The 21,448-nt window shown below is 43.0% G+C and overlaps 1 protein-coding gene across 2 annotated transcripts in view; it reads right to left on the bottom strand.

Annotated features, from left to right (window-relative positions):
- Window positions 1–1,887: 1,887 nt before the first annotated feature.
- The window catches only part of Itga6 (integrin subunit alpha 6), a 70,863-nt gene continuing 51,302 nt past the window's right edge, over window positions 1,888–21,448 (bottom strand). The window contains exons 12-26 of one of the 2 annotated variants that reach the window (XM_021191925.2): window positions 21,240–21,400; window positions 20,939–21,082; window positions 19,065–19,180; window positions 18,769–18,958; window positions 18,594–18,677; window positions 18,414–18,493; window positions 18,186–18,263; window positions 17,996–18,098; window positions 16,940–17,113; window positions 14,428–14,526; window positions 14,227–14,337; window positions 14,048–14,146; window positions 10,278–10,403; window positions 6,884–7,013; window positions 1,888–4,431 (exon numbers count right to left, since the gene is read on the bottom strand). In XM_021191925.2, coding sequence (XP_021047584.1) covers window positions 6,906–7,013; window positions 10,278–10,403; window positions 14,048–14,146; window positions 14,227–14,337; window positions 14,428–14,526; window positions 16,940–17,113; window positions 17,996–18,098; window positions 18,186–18,263; window positions 18,414–18,493; window positions 18,594–18,677; window positions 18,769–18,958; window positions 19,065–19,180; window positions 20,939–21,082; window positions 21,240–21,400 — 1,673 coding nt within the window. In that variant the 3' untranslated portion in view covers window positions 1,888–4,431; window positions 6,884–6,905. The remainder of the gene's footprint in view (window positions 4,432–6,883; window positions 7,014–10,277; window positions 10,404–14,047; window positions 14,147–14,226; window positions 14,338–14,427; window positions 14,527–16,939; window positions 17,114–17,995; window positions 18,099–18,185; window positions 18,264–18,413; window positions 18,494–18,593; window positions 18,678–18,768; window positions 18,959–19,064; window positions 19,181–20,938; window positions 21,083–21,239; window positions 21,401–21,448) is intronic. The other variant, XM_021191924.2, reaches the window with a different exon arrangement.

Here is a 21,448-nt window from a genome sequence, read left to right as displayed (position 1 = left end):
AATAATAAATATATCTTTTAAAAAAAAGTTAATAGGAGGCTATCCTTCCCTGCAGTCCTGATTAAGGTCAGGGACAAAAAGCCTGCTGATTTTTTTGTTTTGTTTTGTTGGACCTTAAAAACTGGTTTCTGCTAACCCCTCCCCAAGGGGTGGGGCATAGAGATGGCTGATCTAGTTGCCTGAATGTAGGAGTTCCCCTTTGCTAATTTAATTCTTTATGCTTATTTATTTGTATGTCTGTATATATGTGAGGGGACATTTGTATGTCACAGCATCAGTGTGAAGGAGTGGCAGGAGTTAGTTCTACCATGTGGGACCCGGAAACTGAAATCATGTCATCAGGCTTGGGACCTGGCACCTTTACTCCTGTGCCATCTGGCTCCCCCCACCCCACCCCACCCCACCCCCTTGCCTTTTAATTTTTTTTTTTTTTTTTGGTTTTTCGAGACAGGGTTTCTCTGTATAGCCCTGGCTGTCCTGGAATTCACTTGGTAGACCAGGCTGGCCTCAAACTCAGAAATCCGCCTGCCTCTGCCTCCCGAGTGCTGGGATTAAAGGCCTGCGCCACCAGGCCCGGCGCCTTTTAATTTTATTGTTTTGTGTGTGTGTGTCTGTGGAGTTATAGTTGGTATAAGCCACAGGACAGGAATGCTGGGATTGGATCCCACACTTCCTCTACAGGCAGCTGGCCCTTTAAAAACAACTGTTTATTTGTAGGGAGCATCCTTGATTAGGATCAGAGGCCAATTCTGTACAGAGGTATTAGCAACAGACCTCATCTAGAGGGAATGCATAAGGGGAATACATGGCTAAGAACTCTAAACATAAACTTTTCAACAAAACAAACCGGAAAACCCCAGATGGAGAAAGCTACATTGTGCTACATTGTCTAGACACTCTCTATGCACTTTATTTTCTTGGATTAATTGTAATAATCCAGCTAGAGAAGTTGCACATCTAAAACTGCTTACATCTAAATGAAATGCCCTGCTGAAGTACTTTCTGACTGGTGGATTCTGTCAAACTAGGTTATTAGCTAAATGTTCCATCATAACTGGACTAGTCTCATAATCTCCACGTAGCAGCAACTTGGTTATACGAATCCTCATTTTTAAGCCATAGGATCATTGAAAACAAACAAACAAAAAAACCTTAGCAGAGCATCAAAATGAAAAGAGACAGCTCCCAGTTTATAGCTATCATGAATAAATCATCTGTAAGACTATATTTCTATGACTTGTTAAAAAATAGACAGGTAAAAAAAAAGAAAAAAAAAGATAAAGAAAAAAAAATAGACAGGTAAATAATAGATTCAAAAGAAGATTTAAAACAATAACATCTTCAAACATCTCCAAAGGCCAATAAGATGGCTCAGCAGGCACCTGCTGTCAATACTGAGGATCCAAGCTTGATGTGCGGATAGCACATGCTGAACAGAGAGAGAGAACCAGCTCGGGGCTGGAGAGATGGCTCAGCCATGAGGAGCACCGACTGCTCTTCCAGAAGTTCTGAGTTCAATTCCCAGCATCCACTTGGTGGCTCACAACCATCTGTAATGGGATCTGATGCCCTCTCCTGGGGTGTCTGAAGACAGAGACAGTGTACCCCCATGCATGAAATAAATTTTTTTTTAAAAAGAGAGAGAGAGAGAGAGAGAGAGAGAGAGAGAGAGAGAGAGAGAGAGAGAGAGAGAGAGAGAGAGAGAGAGAGAGAGAATGAACCAACTCCCAGGCTGTTCTCTGACCTCAGCACGCACTCTGGGGGCACACATACACACATAAAAGCATACACACTAAAATAAATAAAATTACAAACCTTCAATCACATTTATATTGTATCACACTTCAGGTATCTTTAGCTGTTCTTAAATTATATGGGACACTAAACAAATATTGATAGCTTACTTTGGCTTGATGGAATACAAAGAAAGGCAACTCGGGTTGTCATTTATAATCTTAAGAGTTTGCTTTCACATACACAATGCTGTGTTAACAAGCAATGAGCACTTTTGTAAAAAAATTTATTTCACACTTTTATACAAATATCCACAGGTATTTTCTAATTATGAAATAATCTTATAATGCTAGTTAGTATAAAAACCTATCAAATGCAAACAGACCAGTGACTTGACTTGAGATGACATTTTAGACAACTATTAAATTTAAACAACATGACATTCTTGTTTCTTTGTTGTTGAGCTCCCTTCCTAACCCTTTCCAGGACATTCATTTTTATGACAAAGGTCTACAAACACTGTCACGATATCAGCTACTTGGCTGTGTCCTTTAAAGCCAGTGTGCTAGGCTCCAAGATACCCCAGCAAGAAACAGACTTTACACACTACTAGGACCTGTGGTAGAGAGCTTTCTGTAAACAAGGCATCATTTGTAAAACCAGTTTTGAGTGAAAGGACAGAAGTAGAACCAGAATAAAAGTCTTTAATATCTTAAGGTTGTAATTTTTTATGAAAGAAAAAAAAAAAAAAGAATTAAAACTCAAAGCAATGATGGCACATTTAGCAATGTTTTGTTCTTTTAAAAGACAAAGTGGCTGGGCTCTAGCTCAGTTGCAGAGTGCTGCCCTGGCACAGACAAAGCCTGGGGTCAGCCCCAAGCGCGCACCTGCAGTCACAGCCCTGGGGTGGGGAAGGGGGGGGGGATCGGAAGTTCAAAACTATCCCAAGCTACCTAAGGAGTTCAAGGCCAGCCTGGTTACTTGAGACCCAGTCTTAAAATAAGATAGAGAACTGCTTATATAATTAATATCCAAACATATTAGCACCTGTTTGCTGCTGTTGCTCTCCATATAAATTAATTATTTTAAAGCACAATTTAAAAAAAAGCTTTGATAAGATATTCAATCTCTGTTGAATATATATATAAAAAATAATTGTTTTCCCCCTCCTACCATTTTTACAACCAAGCAAGGCGAGCCGAGGCATGGCAAGCAAGCACTTTAGCAATGAGCTAAGAGTAGTCACAAGTCCTCTGGAGGAATTTAGACTCGGTGAACAATTTGAACAAAAAGCAAACACGGACTGGCTGGCTGAATGGTTCCAATGTTATTTAAGAAGCTAAGTGCTGGGGCACTCCGTCTGTCTGGTGTGGCCGTTCTGACGACAGATGCTCTTCAGTAGTCTCACACTGGATCGGTCTGGATCCACACGGGTACTCACTTCAGGTCCTGAATACAGCGTTGGCAGCATCGAGCACACAGACCCTAGAGTTCAGTGAGCACGCCCACGGCTAAGAGTTCTGAAAGTTACGACTCAAAGTTCAGAAGTTCCACACAGGGCTCAAAACGGTACATCCACTGCCGGGGAAGGACGAAATGTCCTACAGTTAACCCCCTTTGTCAAACTTTCTGGGTTGGGGGAAGGCCTGCCGGAAAGGCGATGGATGGTATCATGTACAGGTGAGTTTAAGTTATTAAAATGACCCTTGCATGTTTATAAAGAACTTTTCTTTTTGCAGTAAATAATTAGGGTCAGAACAACAACAACAACAACAACAACAACAACAAGACCTCCCAGGTTCTCATTCTCACTGCTTAAACCACCCAGAAGCATCTTTGGCCTATTAGTCAACAGCAAGATGGCTTGAAGAAAAAAAATAAATATCATATACAAACAAATGTAACTAGCATTCAAGTCTGTCGACCCTGTGCTTTAGTGACAAGGGAGACGGGAACCTGTGTGCATTTGGCGTCAGCAAGGGTCTTCACTTCTAGGAGATGGAGAGAGAAGGCCAGAGGGTAACATCACCTTCTATTGCACATTTAATTTAAGACAGAACTTTCACCGGAGGCACAGCTATCCATTGGCAGAGTCTCGAGCCAAGGGACAGTTACCTTGCAGGTTCTCTCTCCAATCTTATGAGAAGAACGCTTGTGGGAGCAGGCTGGGATAGCCACTCTGTTAGCACAGGTGATCGTGGGGGGAGTGCGCCCCAGCAGTGCAGATGGGCAGGCCTTGCCCCAGCGTGTGGATGTCAGCCACGTCAAAAACAAAGGCAATCCGGAAAGTTAAATTAAGGCAGTTAAAGAAAAATCCACTCTACCAGTCTTAAATTTGGCTGTGCAAAAACAGGAGCCTTAGGTGTAACAATATCCACAGTGGAAACTGCAGGTCCGTACTGGGTGTCGTCAGTCTGAAATCATCTACAGGGAAGCTGAGCAGGCTTTGAAGCCACCTGAATTTCTGAGCCGGGGAAAAATAAGGGGGTGGTGGTGGTGGGTAGTGTGAGGCATTCTTTCCTGTGCCCCCCCCCTCTATGAGTAACTTTCATTTTCATTCCACTTGGTAATCCACTGTTTTTTTTCGAGGTTATCCATGTGTTTCTCGTCTTTGATCTCTCGCTCTTCTTTCCGGATCCGCACCGCATGGTATCGGGGAACGCTGTCATCGTACCTAGAGCGCTTAAAGAATCCACACTGGAAAGGGGTGGGGACGGGACAGAAAAACAAGATGGAAGTTAGTTAATCTGAAGACCTGGTGCATACACCAGAACTTGTGAACACTCGGTGCTGCTAGGTCTACCTCTGGAGTGCTCGGAAAAGGCACTGATTGCTTTTAAGGAAAAGTAGGCAGTGGGCTAAGCAGGGAGAACGGATGAGGACCTGACAGAACTGTCAATGTCCACCTTCTTCACATTCTACAGCTTCAGCTATTTCTATTTATTTATTTATTTATTTATTTATTTATTTATATTTTTCGAGACAGGGTTTCTCTGTATAGCCCTGGCTGTCCTGGAACTCACTCTGTAGACAAGGCTGGCCTCGAACTCAGAAATCCGCCTGCCTCTGCCTCCCGAGTGCTGGGATTAAAGGCGTGCGCCACCACACCCGGCAGCTTCAGCTATTTCTTGACTAGCAATTTAAGCATTTTGTAAAAATGGTGCTTTAAGTGGAAAAAAAAAAGTCACCATACAAGTAAAAGATCAAATTTTCATATCACTAGATCATTATAAAACATCTTGTGTTTGTGTATAGGGAACTGGAGCTTGCTTTGTAGCCAAGGTTTGCCTTAAACTCAACATCATCAGGTCTGAAGCTCCCTAGTGCTGGATAATAGGCGTGTGTGCATACCATGGCCAGCTTAAGAGCATTTCTCTAAGGGTATAAAGAAAAAAAAATCACTATTTCTCACCCATTAATTAGCTGTGAATCAGATCACAGGTAATTTTACAAATGCTGTTTGGTATGCCATGTTCCTTTAAGATGATTCTCCCTGCGCTTTTCATCTCTATAGTCATTTGGTAAACTCAGTGGGGTGCTTCCAATTACGGTGTTTTGTTAATGAGTTACAAAGTAATTTGTTGCATAAGAACATCAGTCAGTCATGAACCTCACAGGACTCAAGGGCAGCATCACTACACTGAATTTTTGAGCATTCCCAATTTCTCCTCTTCCTTTAAAAACAGGAAGGAAAGAAAGGGGGAGGGGGCTTGTGGAGGGGAGGGATAAGTAAAGAAACAAAGTTATTAAAGTTTATTTGCTTAAAAAAAAATCAATCTAAACCAAATATTAAAAAAATATGCCTAAGATTTTTGAACCAGATTTTTAGAAGTTATAAACAGGAATTTACATGTTTTTTTTCTTTTCAAAGGAGTCTTTTCAAATTTAAAAATGCAGTTCAGAAGAGGGATCTATGTAGAATGATCAGTTAATGTCCTTATTCTGTGACAGCAACAGAAATCGAATAATTATATGGAAGAATGTTGTGTTATAAAATTGCCACGAGGCAAGGCAAAAATCCTAATCCCAAACAGGCCTGGAGTTCGGTTTAGGCCGTGTCTCTCTGGTCTCATTTGTAATTCTGTGCAGAAAAAGCCAATGTACTTATTATAAAATATGACTTCGGTCTGCCACATTTAAAGACAGAAGAAAACGCAGCTGAAATGTAAAGTCAAAATGGCCATGTTGGGATCACTGGGTCAATGCCTTGGAAAGGAACTGTAGCAATAACTGAAATCCCTCTTGCCCATAGGAAAGAAAAGGGAATTGATAGTGATTCCTGTTTCCATGGGTTTATAAATCATAGGAGAGAAATATGAACTTAAAATCAGCTGAGAGCCAAGGTGGGAGAAAGGGACTATGAACAAGAAACCTGGTCAAACTCCATTACAACATGTTGAAGAAGAAACCACCCCAGTACTTGGGTGCTAGAATTTTTTGCATGCTGATGGTTACTTGGGCACAGGACCATGTCCTGAAGTACACAAGAAGCCCACGTGCTGACGAGGATTCTCTGTTGTAATGGCTTTGGCCAAGGAGAGATGCGAGGGAAAGGGAAGACGCATGCTTAGCTGGCAATGAACCACGTCCAAGCTGCAGCCAAGAAGCACCCTAAGCCTGGCCATTGCTCTAGAGCGAGGACAGCAATGAAGACAAGGACAAGAGAGTCCCCTCCCAGGAGATGGATACACAAGCTCTCCCCCATGCGACAGGCTAAGCAGGCAGTCCACAAAGCTCCTGTCCCTGGGAAATTCCAAAACGAACAAGAAATCCGGGCCGATTTCTCATGCACTTTTGAAATTCCGAGTGGGACACGACGGAAGAACACATGGCAAAGGGCAGCTACGGAGCTCTTAAAACCTAATCAGACAAACCAGTGTGGCTGCCTTCATTGCTGTGGTGTTGTTTAACAAGGACACATAATAACTCACCTGCAACAGAAGATTCTTTGTGCAACAACAACAACAACAACAAACAACAACAACAACTGAACTATCAAGTGAAATAACAAAAATAAATAAATCCAAGCAAGGCAAGCCACTTGGAAACAACTGTTAATGGGACAGACATAGCAAGCTGTCGCTCTTAAGTTAGCCACCACAACCACAGCAGGTCCCAAAGCTAGCGATGAAAAACATTGATCAATTACCAATTACGGAAGTAGATCAATACTATACATCGGAAGTAAGCCTCTCTTTATCAGACGGCTGAGTATGGATCTCAGCCTTGTGATAGGTGGCATCGTAATGATCTTTCTTATTTCTCTTGAAGAAACCACACTACAAGGAAGCAAGGTATTTAGTCAATTTTACAGTTTTGTGTTTGAAAGCTAAAGAACAGAACACCTCAGACTTAAACTTAAGTGAGCAGTCACTGCGCCGTCACCCTGTGCCAGCATTTAACAGAGTCTGTCACTCCATGTCCCTACATAAAGATGAAACACACTGACTAATTGACTTTTCTATTTGTAGCAGAAATCTTAGGGTCATCCCAAAAGGAAAATACATGCACATCACTGGAACTTCACGTGATTTTTTTTTTTCTTGCAGAATGGACTCTTTAAAAAGTCAAAAACAGTCACTTCTGCAGTCTATTGAGACAAATGATGGAAAATAAAGTCTGTAAATCTCAGTACAAGTCAAAATAAAACATGAGTATAGTGTGTTTATCTGCTTCTGCAGTAAATTCTATGGAGCAATACTCTCTGCTGGGTACCTCTGGACCAATTGGTAGTGTGAATCACAGAATAAATTCCAATGGAGGAATAACTGCTGTCTGTTTCCTTGGATTCTGAACCACCTGTGCAACCCTTAAACGGGAGGAACCCAGGCTCCTCAGTTCAGGTCACTCTAGATGAGCATAAAAGTGCAATTCTAAATGCTCTTATTTTCTTCAGTCAATGATGGAAAACTTTCCCTATTTGCTTTTATCTGGTTCACAGGCTGTGGGAGATACCATTTGAAAGTGGTTTAAATATACTTGGCCTAGGGAGTGGCACTATTAGGAGGTGTGGCCTTGTCGGAGTAGGTGTGTCACTGTGGGCGTCGTCTTTACTATCCTAGTCCTAGCTGCCTGGAAGTCAGTCTTCTCTTAGAGGCCTTCAGAACAAGATGTACAGCTCTCAGCTCCTCCTGCACCATGCCTGCCTGGATGCTGCAATACTTCTGCCTTGATGATACTGGACTGAATCTCTGAACCTGTTAAGCCATCCCCAATTAAATGTTTTTATGAGAGTTGCCTTGGTCATGGTGTCTGTTCAAAGCAGTTAAACCCTAATTAACACAGTCAAATAAATCTCCTGGTGAAATTGTGCTTCCTAGTGTAGCAACTCATTGGGGGTGGGGGGTAGGGGCACGCTACATCTGCCTATATTGCAAGGTGGGAGCTACCGACTGTACATGGTTATTCAAGTTTAGACAAATTTAAATTGAAAATGTAACTTTTCCACTGTACCAGTCAAACGTGACTCCTGGTAATCATGGGATAATGCCACTCCAGGACGTTTCCATATTACAGACTGCTGCACGGGGATGCACTGACTTAGCCTATCTCATATGTCCTGTGGCTGAGGCTATCGGGGTAAATACACAGTGAACACGGCCAAGTTTCAGTCACAAGAACAAGTAAATAGGGCAGGAAGAAAAGTTAACCAAAACGAATAGTCTTCTGTTTTGGTTTGTTTCAGGTAGGGTTTCTCTGTGTAGCCCTGGCTATCCTGGAACTCACTCTGTGGACCAGCTAACCTTGAACTCGGAAATCCGACTGCCTGTCTCCTGAGTGCAAGGGTTAAAGGGTTAAGTGCCCAGCAAAATGAATAGTCCTAAGATCCCTGAAGACTTTTGTCCTTTATTTCTATAATGACTCCTGTGCAAAAGGCAGTATTTATGGAACAGATAAAGCCAGGATTCCACTAGTCAATGTGGAGCTCTCCAGGAGCCGCTGACACTGCTGTGGATGGACAAACTCAGTGTAAAGACTGCTGAACTGCACAGTCCACCTATCATCCCTCCTTCCTTTCCTTCCCTCCACAGTGCTGGGGAATGAAGCCAGAGCCTAACACACAGTATAAAGCTGCTTTACTGATAAGCTACATCCCTGCACCCTAGAATCCTTTCTGATCCTTGAATTCTTTGGTTTAAATACAATTTTTTTATATATATATATAAAGAAGAATACGAAGTGATAAGACTGATTTCCATGTGGAGGTTAAGGAGGGTTATCTGTTCATTTTAGAATCTACTTCAGGGTCTGGAAATTAGAATTCAAAGAACCCAATGAAATCATTTAGTCTGATCCAATTATTAAACAGCTGAGTTCCAGGGGGATGAAAATTATTTGCCCAAAATTATATACAGCTCAGGAATCTTAACTCTGCATCTAAAGTCATGACTACCTAAGGATTCAAGCTGCCAATAAGATTTACTCTGGGAAAAGACTGGCCTTGTGGCCGCTTCCAGAGAATGTAAGAGCATCCTCAAGTATCAAAACCCCGAATTATTTTTTAACATCAAATAATTATACCAAGAGTCCTAATACTAATTGGCTGTATTTGCCAGATAAACCTACTGCTTGAGACATAGTGGAGTAAAACATTAAAAAAAAAAAAAATCTGTGTAGCTACTGGCATGGGCAGATACCAAGTCTCAGAGTATCTCAGTCTGGCAAAAGGAAGCTGTTTGGAAAAGTGGTGGGGGAAGGGGGAGACTCACTCAAACCTGCAAAGTCAAGAGTATCCTCTGTCTGCCACACTCTAGGACACAATGGAAGGAAAAGTGTGGTTTGACCCTAGCACATTCTTACTTCCCGCCAACAAACCTTCTGGAATACACTGGGAAGCACTCTACACATAACGGCACTGTGCAACTCATGAAACCAAAGAGTAAGACTGTAAATATCATCTCCTCACATTATATCAGATTCTACCAAGTCAGTCATCAAGATGTCAGTTTCCAGAGATTTCTGGAATCTGGAATCGCCCATAGGAATTTTATATTCAGATCCAACTGTTATCTGTCAAGTTGGCTTAGATTTAGGGTTTGATCATAGGTACAGAGAACGCTAAATAAAGTAGTAAAATTCAAATTGTCATTTACCAAACAAGCTGAATTATATATGGGACATTAAACTTATTTTAAGAAACTTTTTACACATGAGTAATCTTTAAATATAATATAAACTGTTGATATATAGGTATTCCTTATAAAAAAGTCTCCCATATTTGCTATACTTTTATGATAAAATGTTGGGAAAAGGGGCTGGAGAGATGTCTCAGTGGTTAAGAGCACTGACTGCTATTCCAGAGGTCTTGAGTTCAATTCCCAGCAACCACATGGTGGCGCACAACCATCTGTGACAGGATCTGATGCCCTCTTCGGGTGTGTCTGAGGATAGCAGTGTACTTACATACATAAAATAAATATCTTTTTTAAATGTTGGGAAAAAGGGAAATAATGAAAAAAGGAACTATAAATGTGTCAGTGTGACTCTTCATCTATAAAAACATGAAGTTTACATCCCAAACTCAAGTGACAGACATGACTTACCTTCCACAGTAAAAATACTAATAGAGCCAGCATCAAAATCCCGGCAAGCACAGCCAGGAGGATGATCCACCAAGCTACTCCTGAATACTGAGCTACAGTCTTTGAGGGAAACACCGTCACTCGAACCTGCAGGGCACAAAAGAGAGGCCACTATAAACCCGGTGCCAGTTCAAATCAGCTACCAATGGCTTCAATTTGGCTCAGTTCTGCTCCTAGACACGTTTAGAAAGAAAAAGTGGGAGGACAGACAAGTCGCTTCCTTTGACAGACATTTCTCACAACAACAGAGTACTGCTTCAACGGGCTTCCCCTGAAGATCTTACCCAGAACCAGCAAGGCCTGGGTTGTATTTCTTTTTTTGTTGTTGGTTTTTTTTTTTTGTTTTGTTTTTTGTTTTTTGAGACAGGGTTTCTCTGTATAGCTCAGGCTGACCTGGAACTCACTTTGTAGACCAGGCTGGCCTCGAACTCAGAAATCCACCTGCCTCTGCCTCCCAAGTGCTGGGATTAAAGGTGTGCGCCACCACACCAGGTTGGGTTGTATTTCTAATGTAAGTCTTAAAGTGTGTGTGTGTGTGTGTGTGTGTGTGTGTGTGTGTGTGTATGTGTGTGTGTTTTAAAGAAAAGCAGAGAAAACTATACAATGATGTACCCACCATTCCCTTTTGCATCTGAACAGCTATCAGCAGCTAACTGTGTTTTACCACAATTTCTTGGTTTTGTTCTGCTGTTGTGTTTAAATCTTGCAGTACTGGGTCAAGCCTCGCACATGTGTAGTAAACACTCTACCTCCAAGCTCCACCTCTAGCCTTCAGCCAGCGTCCTTTTGAGAAGGATCAGACTTTTAGTCAATTTTCAGCAGTGGAAAGGAAAGAGTAAGTTTGGGTGCAATTATTCAACAAACCTCAGATTCCAAAGACGCTGTGAAACGGGGGATAAGCTTTGTAACAAAGAGGAGCCATTAAACTTTTTTTTCTTAGGCTATCAAACTAGAGACCCTCATAACAACACAATTTCCTAACATGAGATGTTACCATGCTCTTAAAACAGTATGTGTGAGCCAGCGGTGGTGGCGCACGCTTTTAATCCCAGCACTTGGGAGGCAGAGACAGGCGGATTTCTGAGTTCGAGGCCAGCCTGGTCTACAAAGTGAGTTCCAGGACAGCCAGGGCTATACAGAGAAACCCTGTCTCAAAAAAAACCAAAACAAACCAAACAAACAAACAAAACAGTATGTGTGGACAAAGTAGGTTCCACTCAGACTCAAGCTGTAGCAATGAGGCGCTTACATTCTAAGCATTTGATCAATGGCAAACAACCATCAAAAATGTTTGCCTCCAAACCTAAAATGTCTTAGGGATTTGTAACAACTCAATAGAAATGTCTGTAAGGCTTTATAATTCCTAGTAAATAACTTTTCCCTTTGGATTCATTAGAACTTATGAATTTCCAAGGTGGTGGCTTTCCATAGGTGACTTCATTCACCATGTGTCAAGAGCAGAAGGGCTCACACACTACTGGTATATCCAATTCTATCACCAGTAACCAGTACAGAGGCCACATCAGCTTGCCAACTGCCAAAACACCTGCCCCAATTTACATTATAAAGCCTGCTCTGACCGAACAACAGAATAAATCATCTGGCAAAGGGGTTGTCACAACTTTTATAAAACTTAGCATCAAATTTACCATCCACCTCTATGCACATATAAACCCATCTTCTAAATGCACATGTATCTCAAGTTCTCTGAATTTGAAACCCCCGGAATGAAAATCTCACTGCCAGGAAGAACGGGGTACTCATTTCTACCTATTACAATTTCTTCTATCTTCAGCAGGCAAGAAACCTGGATAGTCCCTACATGATTCTTAGGAATAGAATGGAGACATGTGCACACACATACACAGCCCCTTCTTTCTTGGATTATATTGAAATTCTCGACACTAAATTTTATTCAGTTTCACTTCTGGCACCGTAGTACAGGGAAGACACCAGTGAGTTTTAACAGGTGCTTGTTTGCCATGTGGATTTAATTAAACTGATGTCAAAATACAATCATCTTACCTGGCTCAATTGTGTGGTTTCTGATTTCACTTGTTATGACACTGTCTAAATTTAAAAGTGTCTTATGAGTGGCAAACACTAAACCCTTGAAATTGGACAATTAATAAACAGATTTCTAGTTTTCTTTTCTTTCTCTCTTTCTTTTTTCTTTTTCTTTTTTCTTTTTTTAAAAAGCAAGATTGGGTTTTTAAAAGACTGAATTACACAATCTAGTTTGTATCTATTAACAGAGAAAATGATCTTCAGACTAGAAAGGAAGCAAGCTCTAAGATGAGGACAAAAGTGTAACCCAAAATAAGTCAGGGGATGGAGGAAGAGGTCATCCTGAGGCTCAAAGTAAGGTCTAATATCCAGGCTTAAACACCACACCTTCAGATATACAAGGAAGTGCTGGCATGGGACCTGAGCTATTGTAGCCCAAAACTCACAGAAAATAGGACCAGCAATAAGAAAATGTCTCCATTTTCAAAAGAGATGGGTTCTAGACAAAAGGCTAGAAAGAGAGCAGGATCATGTAGAGACTCCATCGCCACAAGGAGGCTGGATAAGATAAAGTGCCCAAGGCGAGGATTTGCAACCAGACTTGACATCAGGCCCTCAGGTGGTAACCTTCTAGAACTGAGACCTCAGAACTGAGATCTGTTCTCAGCCCCACTGGCAGGCCACAGGACAGTTAGGGAGAGACTATCTTCCTTCTGAAGGTGTCCAAGGAGACAGGACAGTTCTGTCATTGGAAAGGCTGCTACATGGCCAAGGAAACATCAGGGACTTATTTTACAAAAGTCAATTCTAGATTGATTGATTGATGATTGATTCATTCAGTCTTTCATTCACAGGGGTTTTGAGGTTGGGTCTCACTGTGGTCTATCTTTTTGTTTGTTTGTTTGTTTGTTTGTTTTGAGACAGGGTTTCTCTGTATAGCCCTGGCTGTCCCGGAACTCACTTTGTAGATCAGGCTGGCCTCGAACTCAGAAATCCACCTGCCTCTGCCTCCCAAATGATAGGATTAAAGGCATGCACCACCACACCCGGCTACTGTGGTCTATCTTCACCTGGGATTCACTAAGTAGTTCAGGCTCCCTCAGACTTACAACAGTCCCCCTGCCTCGGCCTTCCAAGTGCTAGGAATGTAGACGTGAGCCACTGTGATTGGCTTCTCTATTCCAGCTGTACAGAGATATATCTTTTCTAGGATCATCCACTGGCCACACATAGCACAGGCATTCTGAGGATGGCTGCAGTCCCGGGGATGGGATGCCTCACTGTCTACTGGTCGTAAGCTATTCTTCCATTGTGTGGCTGCCCAGTTCTCATCCTGACCACAGCTCTGCTGAATGGAGGGCTCCAGAATTAAACAGAGGGCCTTGGGTGGTGGTAGGAAGCACAAGCTACCTATTGACCCTTTTGAACTTTTCATTTTAGAACAGGCACCCACTAAATTGCCCAGGCCAGCCCTGAACTCCCTCTGAAATCCAAACTAAATCAGTGATCCTCCTGTTTCAGCTATTAACACACCTGGATGGCTCAGGTTCATTTTTTATTTTCAACACTTCTATTAAAATACAACTTCAAATGGCAGAACCTCAAACTGTCCTTTAAAGAGGAACAGGACCTGAGGGGTATGAGGACCAATAAGAAGATGACCTCAGCTTGTAGCCATGGTGTAGAGAAGTGGCCATCTCTGAGTTTGAGGTCCCAGATCTCACCTGAGTGCCCGCGTGAGGGAGCTTGATATTCTGAGCGGCGGCGGTCACATCTATGGAAGCCCTCACGAGAATGTCCAGGTAGTTCAGTTTGGAATATTCCTGTGGGAGACAAGAGGTGTGTTAGGAAAGTGACAAATGTCCCCGGCAGTAGCAAATTCTCCCAGGAGGCAGAGCCGCACCTCTAGAAATGTACTGTTCCACAGCCTGGAGCGCAAAACGAGAGAGGCCTTGCTGTCCAGCCCTCGAAGTGGGCACCTGATGTTCACACACCTCACATTGACACTGCAGTTCTAAAGAGGAGACTGGTAGTCAGAACCATTGCTCCGGGAAGCCATTCCTTGCTCACACCGAGCACAGTCACAACCTGGAAAAATACTCACAAGGGTCTGGTATTTTCTTTCAGGAAATAAAGAAAATTTCCTGCTGTCATCTATCTGTTTTTCAGGAAGTTCCCGTTTCTTTCTTGAGTTGTGAGACTCCTAAAAGTGATATGCAAAACAGACAAACATTATGTAAACCTGCCATTGCTCTATAAACCTCCCAAATGAAGCCAAATTTATATCATCGATAGTATTCACCTTCTTATGCTTCTTTTCCTGTTCTGTGATAAAACACCCTGACATAAGTAACTTACGGGAGTGTGATGGTTTGCATATGCTTAGCCCAGCGAGTGGCAGGATTAGGAGGTGTAGCCTTGTTGAAGTAGGTGTGGTCTTGTTGGAGTAGGTAGGTATGTCACCGTGGGCGTGGGTTTTAATACCCTGTTCCTAGCTGCCTAGAAGCCAGTATTCCCCTAGCACCTTCAGATGAAGATGTAGATCTCAGCTCTGCCTGCACCATGCCTGCCAGGATGCTGCCATGTTCCCACCTTGATGATAATGGACTGAACCTCTGAACCTGTAAGCCAGCCCCAATTAAATGTTGTCCTTATAAGAGTTGCCTTGGTCATAGTGTCTGTCCACAGCCTAAAAGCCTAACTAAGACAAGGGCCTTACTTTGCTTCACGGTTCCAGGTGAGGAGCTGAAGGCAGCTGGTCCCATGGCATCCACAGTCATGAAGCAGAGAGCAATGACTGCCTGTGCTCAGCACATGTTCTCCCTTCTCTCCTGTCCAGCATCCCAGGCCAGGGCTTGGTGCCATCTCCCTTTAGGGTGGGTCTTCCCACCTCAAGAAGCCTTATCAGAATTATCCTTCATGGGCATGGCTGGAGGCCAAACAATCCCTCTAGTGTGCTCAGTGTCTCACAGAGCCCAAATTCTGCCAAGGCTACCACTAACCATCCCATCTTCCCTCCCACCATCAAAAGCAGAGAAAAGGTAAAACCAGCAAGCGTTATGGCCATTTTAAAGTTCATCGGTGGAGACTCTATTTATAATTTAGATCTATTTATTTTTCTTGTCTTTCCACTCAACCACAAGTACAAAGCATCAAACTGTGAGTCAGCAGAGAAGAAACCAGACATCTACCCTACTCTAGCATTCAGCTCCGTGTCCACCACATCGGAGAGAGTCAGCACATATGCAATGATGAAATGAAGCCATGAAGAACAAGAACGTACAAGGCCCTTTGTATGATCAACTCAGAGAGGAGCACTGAAAACTAAGACAGATAAGAACTTTTAACATTATGCCCTCCTTATACAAGCTGAGTCTCTCTTATGAGCAATGTTTACAGCGTTTTTGGATTTAGGATTGCTTAGAAAGGGATAGTCAACTTATAGCTAAGAATAAAAATAACAGGCCAGTATATTTTTCAGTGTTGCTGAGTCAAGGAGCAAGCTGTAAGTCTGCGACTATACCCAGTCACTTTGGAATTTAAAATAAGAGGGCTGGAGATGTAGCTGAACTGGCAGGATGCTTGCCTAGAATGCTCAAAGGCCTGGGTTTGAGCCTAGCCTAGCCTAGGTTAGCCTAGCATGTATGGGCGCAGCAGCACACTCTAATACCAGCACTTGGAAGGTAGTGGCTGGAGGTTCAAGACATCAAGGTCATTTCTCGTTACCCCAAGAGTTCTAGGCCAGCCTGGGCTACATAAGATCTGCCTCAGAAATAAACAGCCAAGCCAGGTACAGTGGTTCACGCCTTTAATCCTAGCACTTGGAAGACAGAGATGGATGGATCTCTGAGTTTGAGGCCAGCCGGGTGAGTTCCCGGACAGCCAGGGCGACCCAGAGAAACCTTGTCTTAACAACAACAACCCCAACCAAACAACAGCAAAGCCCCTAAGAATGTACAAGAAAAGTAGCAGCCATCCATGGGCAGTGGAACCGTCCACTACATGGAACTCACTCACCTCGGCTAGTCATGCAAGTGTGCTGCAGTAGACAGGGTAGGTACTTAAGTGCAGAATCCACCTCTCTCTCAACAGCTGAGCCATTTCAAGGGTACTTAATGTCTCAGGGTATTCATTGTGGGGAGGGGGATAGTAAAAACTATCTCTAAATTCTCAAGAGAATATACACAGGGCTTGGCTTGGCAGTGACACAGTGAGGGACTTTATGAACACTTACTATTAGTAAGAATGCAAGTGCTCAAGGTCGTCTGCCTCAGTACAAAGGCCTTGGCTGTGCCTTCCTGACGCTCTGTGCAGTTTATGTCCACTGCTTCATCCCCAGGGCATGTTGTCCTTATACAGCTTATTGGGTCATAACATTTTAGGAAATGTCCTTCATCCCAAAAGCGGATGTTCCTTAATGGTCATGCACCAGCAAAACAGCTTCTGCCCTATGGCTTACTCAGTTATAAATGAGGAAACTGTGACACCCACAGAAAAAGTCAGCACGCCACAGTGCAGCTTCCTGAGCAGAGTCGAGTCTACCCCACTCACTCTGAGATGGGGACAGGGGATAGCTGGGAGAGGTGAGGGGGCGTGCAGGAAACCCATCAGCATACCTTCAGCTTCAGGTAGTTTATTTCATTGTGTGGCTCACAAACAATCTGCTCCAAACCTTTGGATTCGACTTTCATCAAATAAAGCAACCATTTGCCATTGCTAATCTCCTTGGGCCACTGTATATTCAAGGTTGCTGTGCCGAGGTTTTTAAGAGGTTTGCCTAAGTTAATCACCTGTCAGAAAATAACATATATTGATACAATATCATCCTGTAAGGCAAAATTAAGCAGCACATCCTACTGCCCATAGGCTAAATACCCAGAATAAACCTACAAGGAAGCACAAATCTCAAAAACGGGTCAGGAACAGAGTTTGCAAAATGGACAGTAGTACTTCGAAGATTTTTGTCATAAAAATATTAGGGGGAAAATGATCAAAGAGGAAGGATTGCCCGTTCAACCCAAAGGTAACTACCTTATACAACAAAGCCCACAGTGCAGGTATAGCATGTTCCCATGTTCGGCTGGACCCAGAGTCGCTGTGGTTGCCCACCCTGAGCCTATCACCCATCTACTTTCACCACCAAAAAAATTGGGCTTGGTGAGAGGGAAGTAAACGAGAGTATTCCTTCAGCCGAGAGCATCAGAAACATGACTTTCTAACAAACAACGAATTACTTAGAACTTTTTCTTTGTTCTACAGACCCCGAGGGAAAAAAAATTAAGTATTACTTCTTGACTATATTACATGCACATCACAATTCCCAAAAGTTATTCTGTACTTGGGAGGATAAAGTTTCCACTGTTAAAAACAGGCAAACAGGGGCTGGAGAAATGGCTCAAGGGTTAAAAGCACCGACCGCTCTTCCGAAGGTCCTGAGTTCAAATCCCAGCAACCACATGGTAGCTCACAACCATCTGTAATGAGATCTGATGACCTCTTTGGTGTGTCTAAAGACAGGTACAGTGTACTTAGATATAATAGTAAATGCGTCTTTAAAAAAATAAGAAACAGGCAAACATTTTCAACTGAGTATTTCCTTAAGATGTCTGCGACTGATCAATGATTAAAATGACATGTAAACGTTGTGTCTGGGACCGATGGCTTGGCCTTACCCTGAATTCATACTCTATTAAACTTCCTACTTCATCTTCAGATTTCATAGCTTGCTCACCAACAACTGTACCTCCAAAATACACCTGTGAAGGCTTAGCGACTCTGTCAAATTAAAAAAACACACGTTTCAGTGAGAATTATAAATGGTTCTTTCAAACATTGATTTGTTATGCCAAACACAACACTTACCCAGAGACCGACAAAAGCAATTCAATAACCACTTTTGCCTTCGCTGTAATTGGAGCCAAATTATCCTGATTGCTTGTTCTGAAAATGAAAAGGGGAAACAATGGGGTTTTATTTGAACAGTCAGTTTTCTCATTACAATTACATTTCTTTTATGAGTTAGATCAGTGCTAATTCAGCGACTCTAGGGTTCTCCTGAAGTAAGAATGGAGAGGTTGAAGTTACGCTTACGTTTCCAACTTCAGATTAATATCCAGATCTGTGGTGTCAAAGGTGACCTCGGTTGTACTTAAAATCAGATAAAAAGTAACCTGAAAAAAATATATGGAAAGAGCGGTTACCAATGGCCAGGCCTCTGGGCACAGCACTGGCATTCAGAACAGTAAGACAGAGTGGAGAGGCATCACCTACACTGGAATTTCTCTTGAAAGGGTTTCCGAGCTCACAGTCGGCTTGGGAGCCATTCTGGTTGGCCACACAGCTCAGCTGCTTCTCCTACGGCAGAAAACGCTTTGGGGTCACGATTTGTTCACATGCTATGTGACACCGGTCTTTCCCTCCCTGCTGCTTTCTCAAAAACACTTACAGGGAAAGCCCTCAGTTCTCTGTAAGCGGAATATGTCAGAGTGTCTGGAAACGTGGCGATGAGTTTGGCTTCATGGGCATCGTCACCATCTTTCCGGGGATTCCTTGGATCCGAAGGGCCGTTGGTCACCGTTATTTCCAGAGCTATATCTTTCTGATCTTTTAGGACTAACTCTGGGATGCCTTTTTGACTATTAAAAAAAAAAAAAAGAAAGAGACAAAGACAATCTCAACCCATGTTCAGTTCCTTCTGTAACCAAAGCCTTGAGGTCTGCTACTTCTGCTTGCGATTCTTACATTGGAAGGTAAGAGAATTTGTCCTGATTTCCTTCTCGGGTACCAAACTTATACTCCAGCTTAAGGTTGCTGTTACAGACATTGTCGTCTCCACATCCTTCCTTTAAGAAGTGGACCTGTAAGGAACGAAATGCAGAGAGATGAGTTCCTAAAGGTCTTCACAGTCCACTTCCCCTGTCAAACACAGGGGTCTTTTACCCTCCTTTGTCAAACACTTGGCTCCTGCTCCATCAAAGTGACTTTGACCAGGTCAAGGCGGTGGGGTGCAGCAGAGCCTGAGCCCCACCAAGCTAGAGAATCTGAGTTCCAAACCCTCCTCTCACACCTGCTTAGCTGTGTGGCTTTAGACGAGACACTTAACGTTCCACTCTAGCTTGGTCTCATCATGGTCTCATGTAGGGCAGTACTGCTTTACTTTTAGGGGAGCTACAGCAGTATCACGACCTTATGCTAGCTAAAGTGATTTATATATCTTAACTCACTTAACCTTCAGGACAGTCTGAAGAGACCCTATCATTCCGTGCCCATTGTACAGATGAGGAAAATACAATTAGGAACAAGCTCTCCTTTCCTGTTATGTTCAACTTGGCTCAGGAGCTAGGAATGTACACATAAGAATTAGTAACAGCCACATGGTGGTGGCGCACCGCCTTTAATCCCAGCATGTGGGAGGCAAAGGCAGACGGATTTCTGAGTTCGAGGCCAGCCTGGTCTACAAAGTGAGTTCCAGGACAGCCAGGGCTAATTTAGGCCTCAAAGTTGCTAATAGTCAAAGACGGCCTTGACTATCAGACGCTCCTGTCTCGACCTCCCAAGTATCGGCATTATAGGCGTGGAGTGCTTGCCATATTTAGGTGGTGCTAGGGACTGAAGTCAAGGTTTTGTACACACTAGGCAAGCACTCCGCCAACTCAGCCATATCTCCATCCACCAACTGGATTTTGACAGCTAGTGTGTAGTGTCAGAACAAAGCACGTGGTAAGCGTCTGGGAGGCCCTGGGAATAATTTCCAGCACCAAAATAGTAATCAAGATGATGATGATGATGATAATAATAGCCAGGCTATGGTGGCACACGCCTTTAATCCCAGTACTCAGGAGGAGGAAGAAGAAGGTGGATCTCTGAGTTGGAGGCCAACCTGGTCTACAGAGCATGTTCCAGTCAAAAACAAAACAAAAAAGATAGTAATAATAACAACAGCAATAATTATAACAACGATAATGCCAGATCAAGATGTCATACTCTTCTAGGCTCATTTCCGCTCTGCCCTAGCACACAGATCCCATATCATAGGACATGTCCAGCAGGTCACAGAATACACATTTGCTTCCTACAATGACCCAAGCTGCATTAGACACTTTAGTATTTCATTGTGAATTTTTCCTTGCTTTGCTAAGTTTTGCTATTCCTTGATTTTAATAATATATATTTATCATACTGTGTTGTTCTCAGTGGTAAAATAAAGTATGTCAACTACAGGAGAATGAAGGTTTGGCTAACTATAGTCTCAGTAAGGACCAGGTGCTAAAAACAATGTAGAAAACAAGGAAGAAAATAAAATTCTGGTCCCTAAATTCCATCTTAGGTTGTTATCTTCACTGCTACCTTGAGAAACAACTTCTCAGAGGTCAATTATGTATATAGAAATAAGTGGTATTTTTGTTGATTTTTTTTTTTTTTTCTTTGACAGGGTCTTTAACCCTGACTGGGCTGGAATTTGCTGTGTAAATCACATTGACCTTGAACTCAGAGACCTCTTGCCCCTGCCTCTGAGTGCTGGGATTAAAAGCATACACAAGGTCACCACACCTGGCCACAGGAAGTGGCCTGTAAAACAAATCCAACACTGGCAAAAGGGAAGTGAAGAAGCTTACATCTGTCTGGACCGTTTTGGCTTCATTCGAGTTCAGGATGGGAAGAACCTCCGGAAGTGAGTTCACCCGCCGGCGAGAGCTGGGCTCCTGGATCTCCACAGAAGCTGTGATGGGGATGGGACGCAGCTTGTCTCTGATGTTCTCCTGCAAAGGGTGCGGGGACATAGTCAGTGTGCTCAAATGCTATAAGGACCTCTGAAAGGACGGCAGAGCAGAGATGAATGGTGCTGTTCAGAAACTACGCATCCCCCAGAACACCCGAGTCCTGTTCCATGTGGAAACGACCCTGGCACACACTCACCTGCAGCCAGAGGGTCTCCTCCATGCATGCCCGCTGCTTCTGCCGGTTCAGGGTCAGCTCCTGAGTATACTTTGGTTCAGAACCTTGGTTTCGAAACTGAACTCTTGATGACAACCCTGACTTTCTTCTTTCTTTTTCAGCTTCAAGAATACCCAAAATTGCTAGGTTGGAATGAACAAAACCGTGTTACCTTTTTTTTTTTTTTTTAA

This window comes from Mus pahari, chromosome 3 (assembly GCF_900095145.1).
Source record: "Mus pahari chromosome 3, PAHARI_EIJ_v1.1, whole genome shotgun sequence".
Classification (NCBI taxonomy): Eukaryota; Metazoa; Chordata; class Mammalia; order Rodentia; family Muridae; genus Mus; species Mus pahari.
This window is presented reverse-complemented; position numbering and strand designations above follow the sequence as displayed.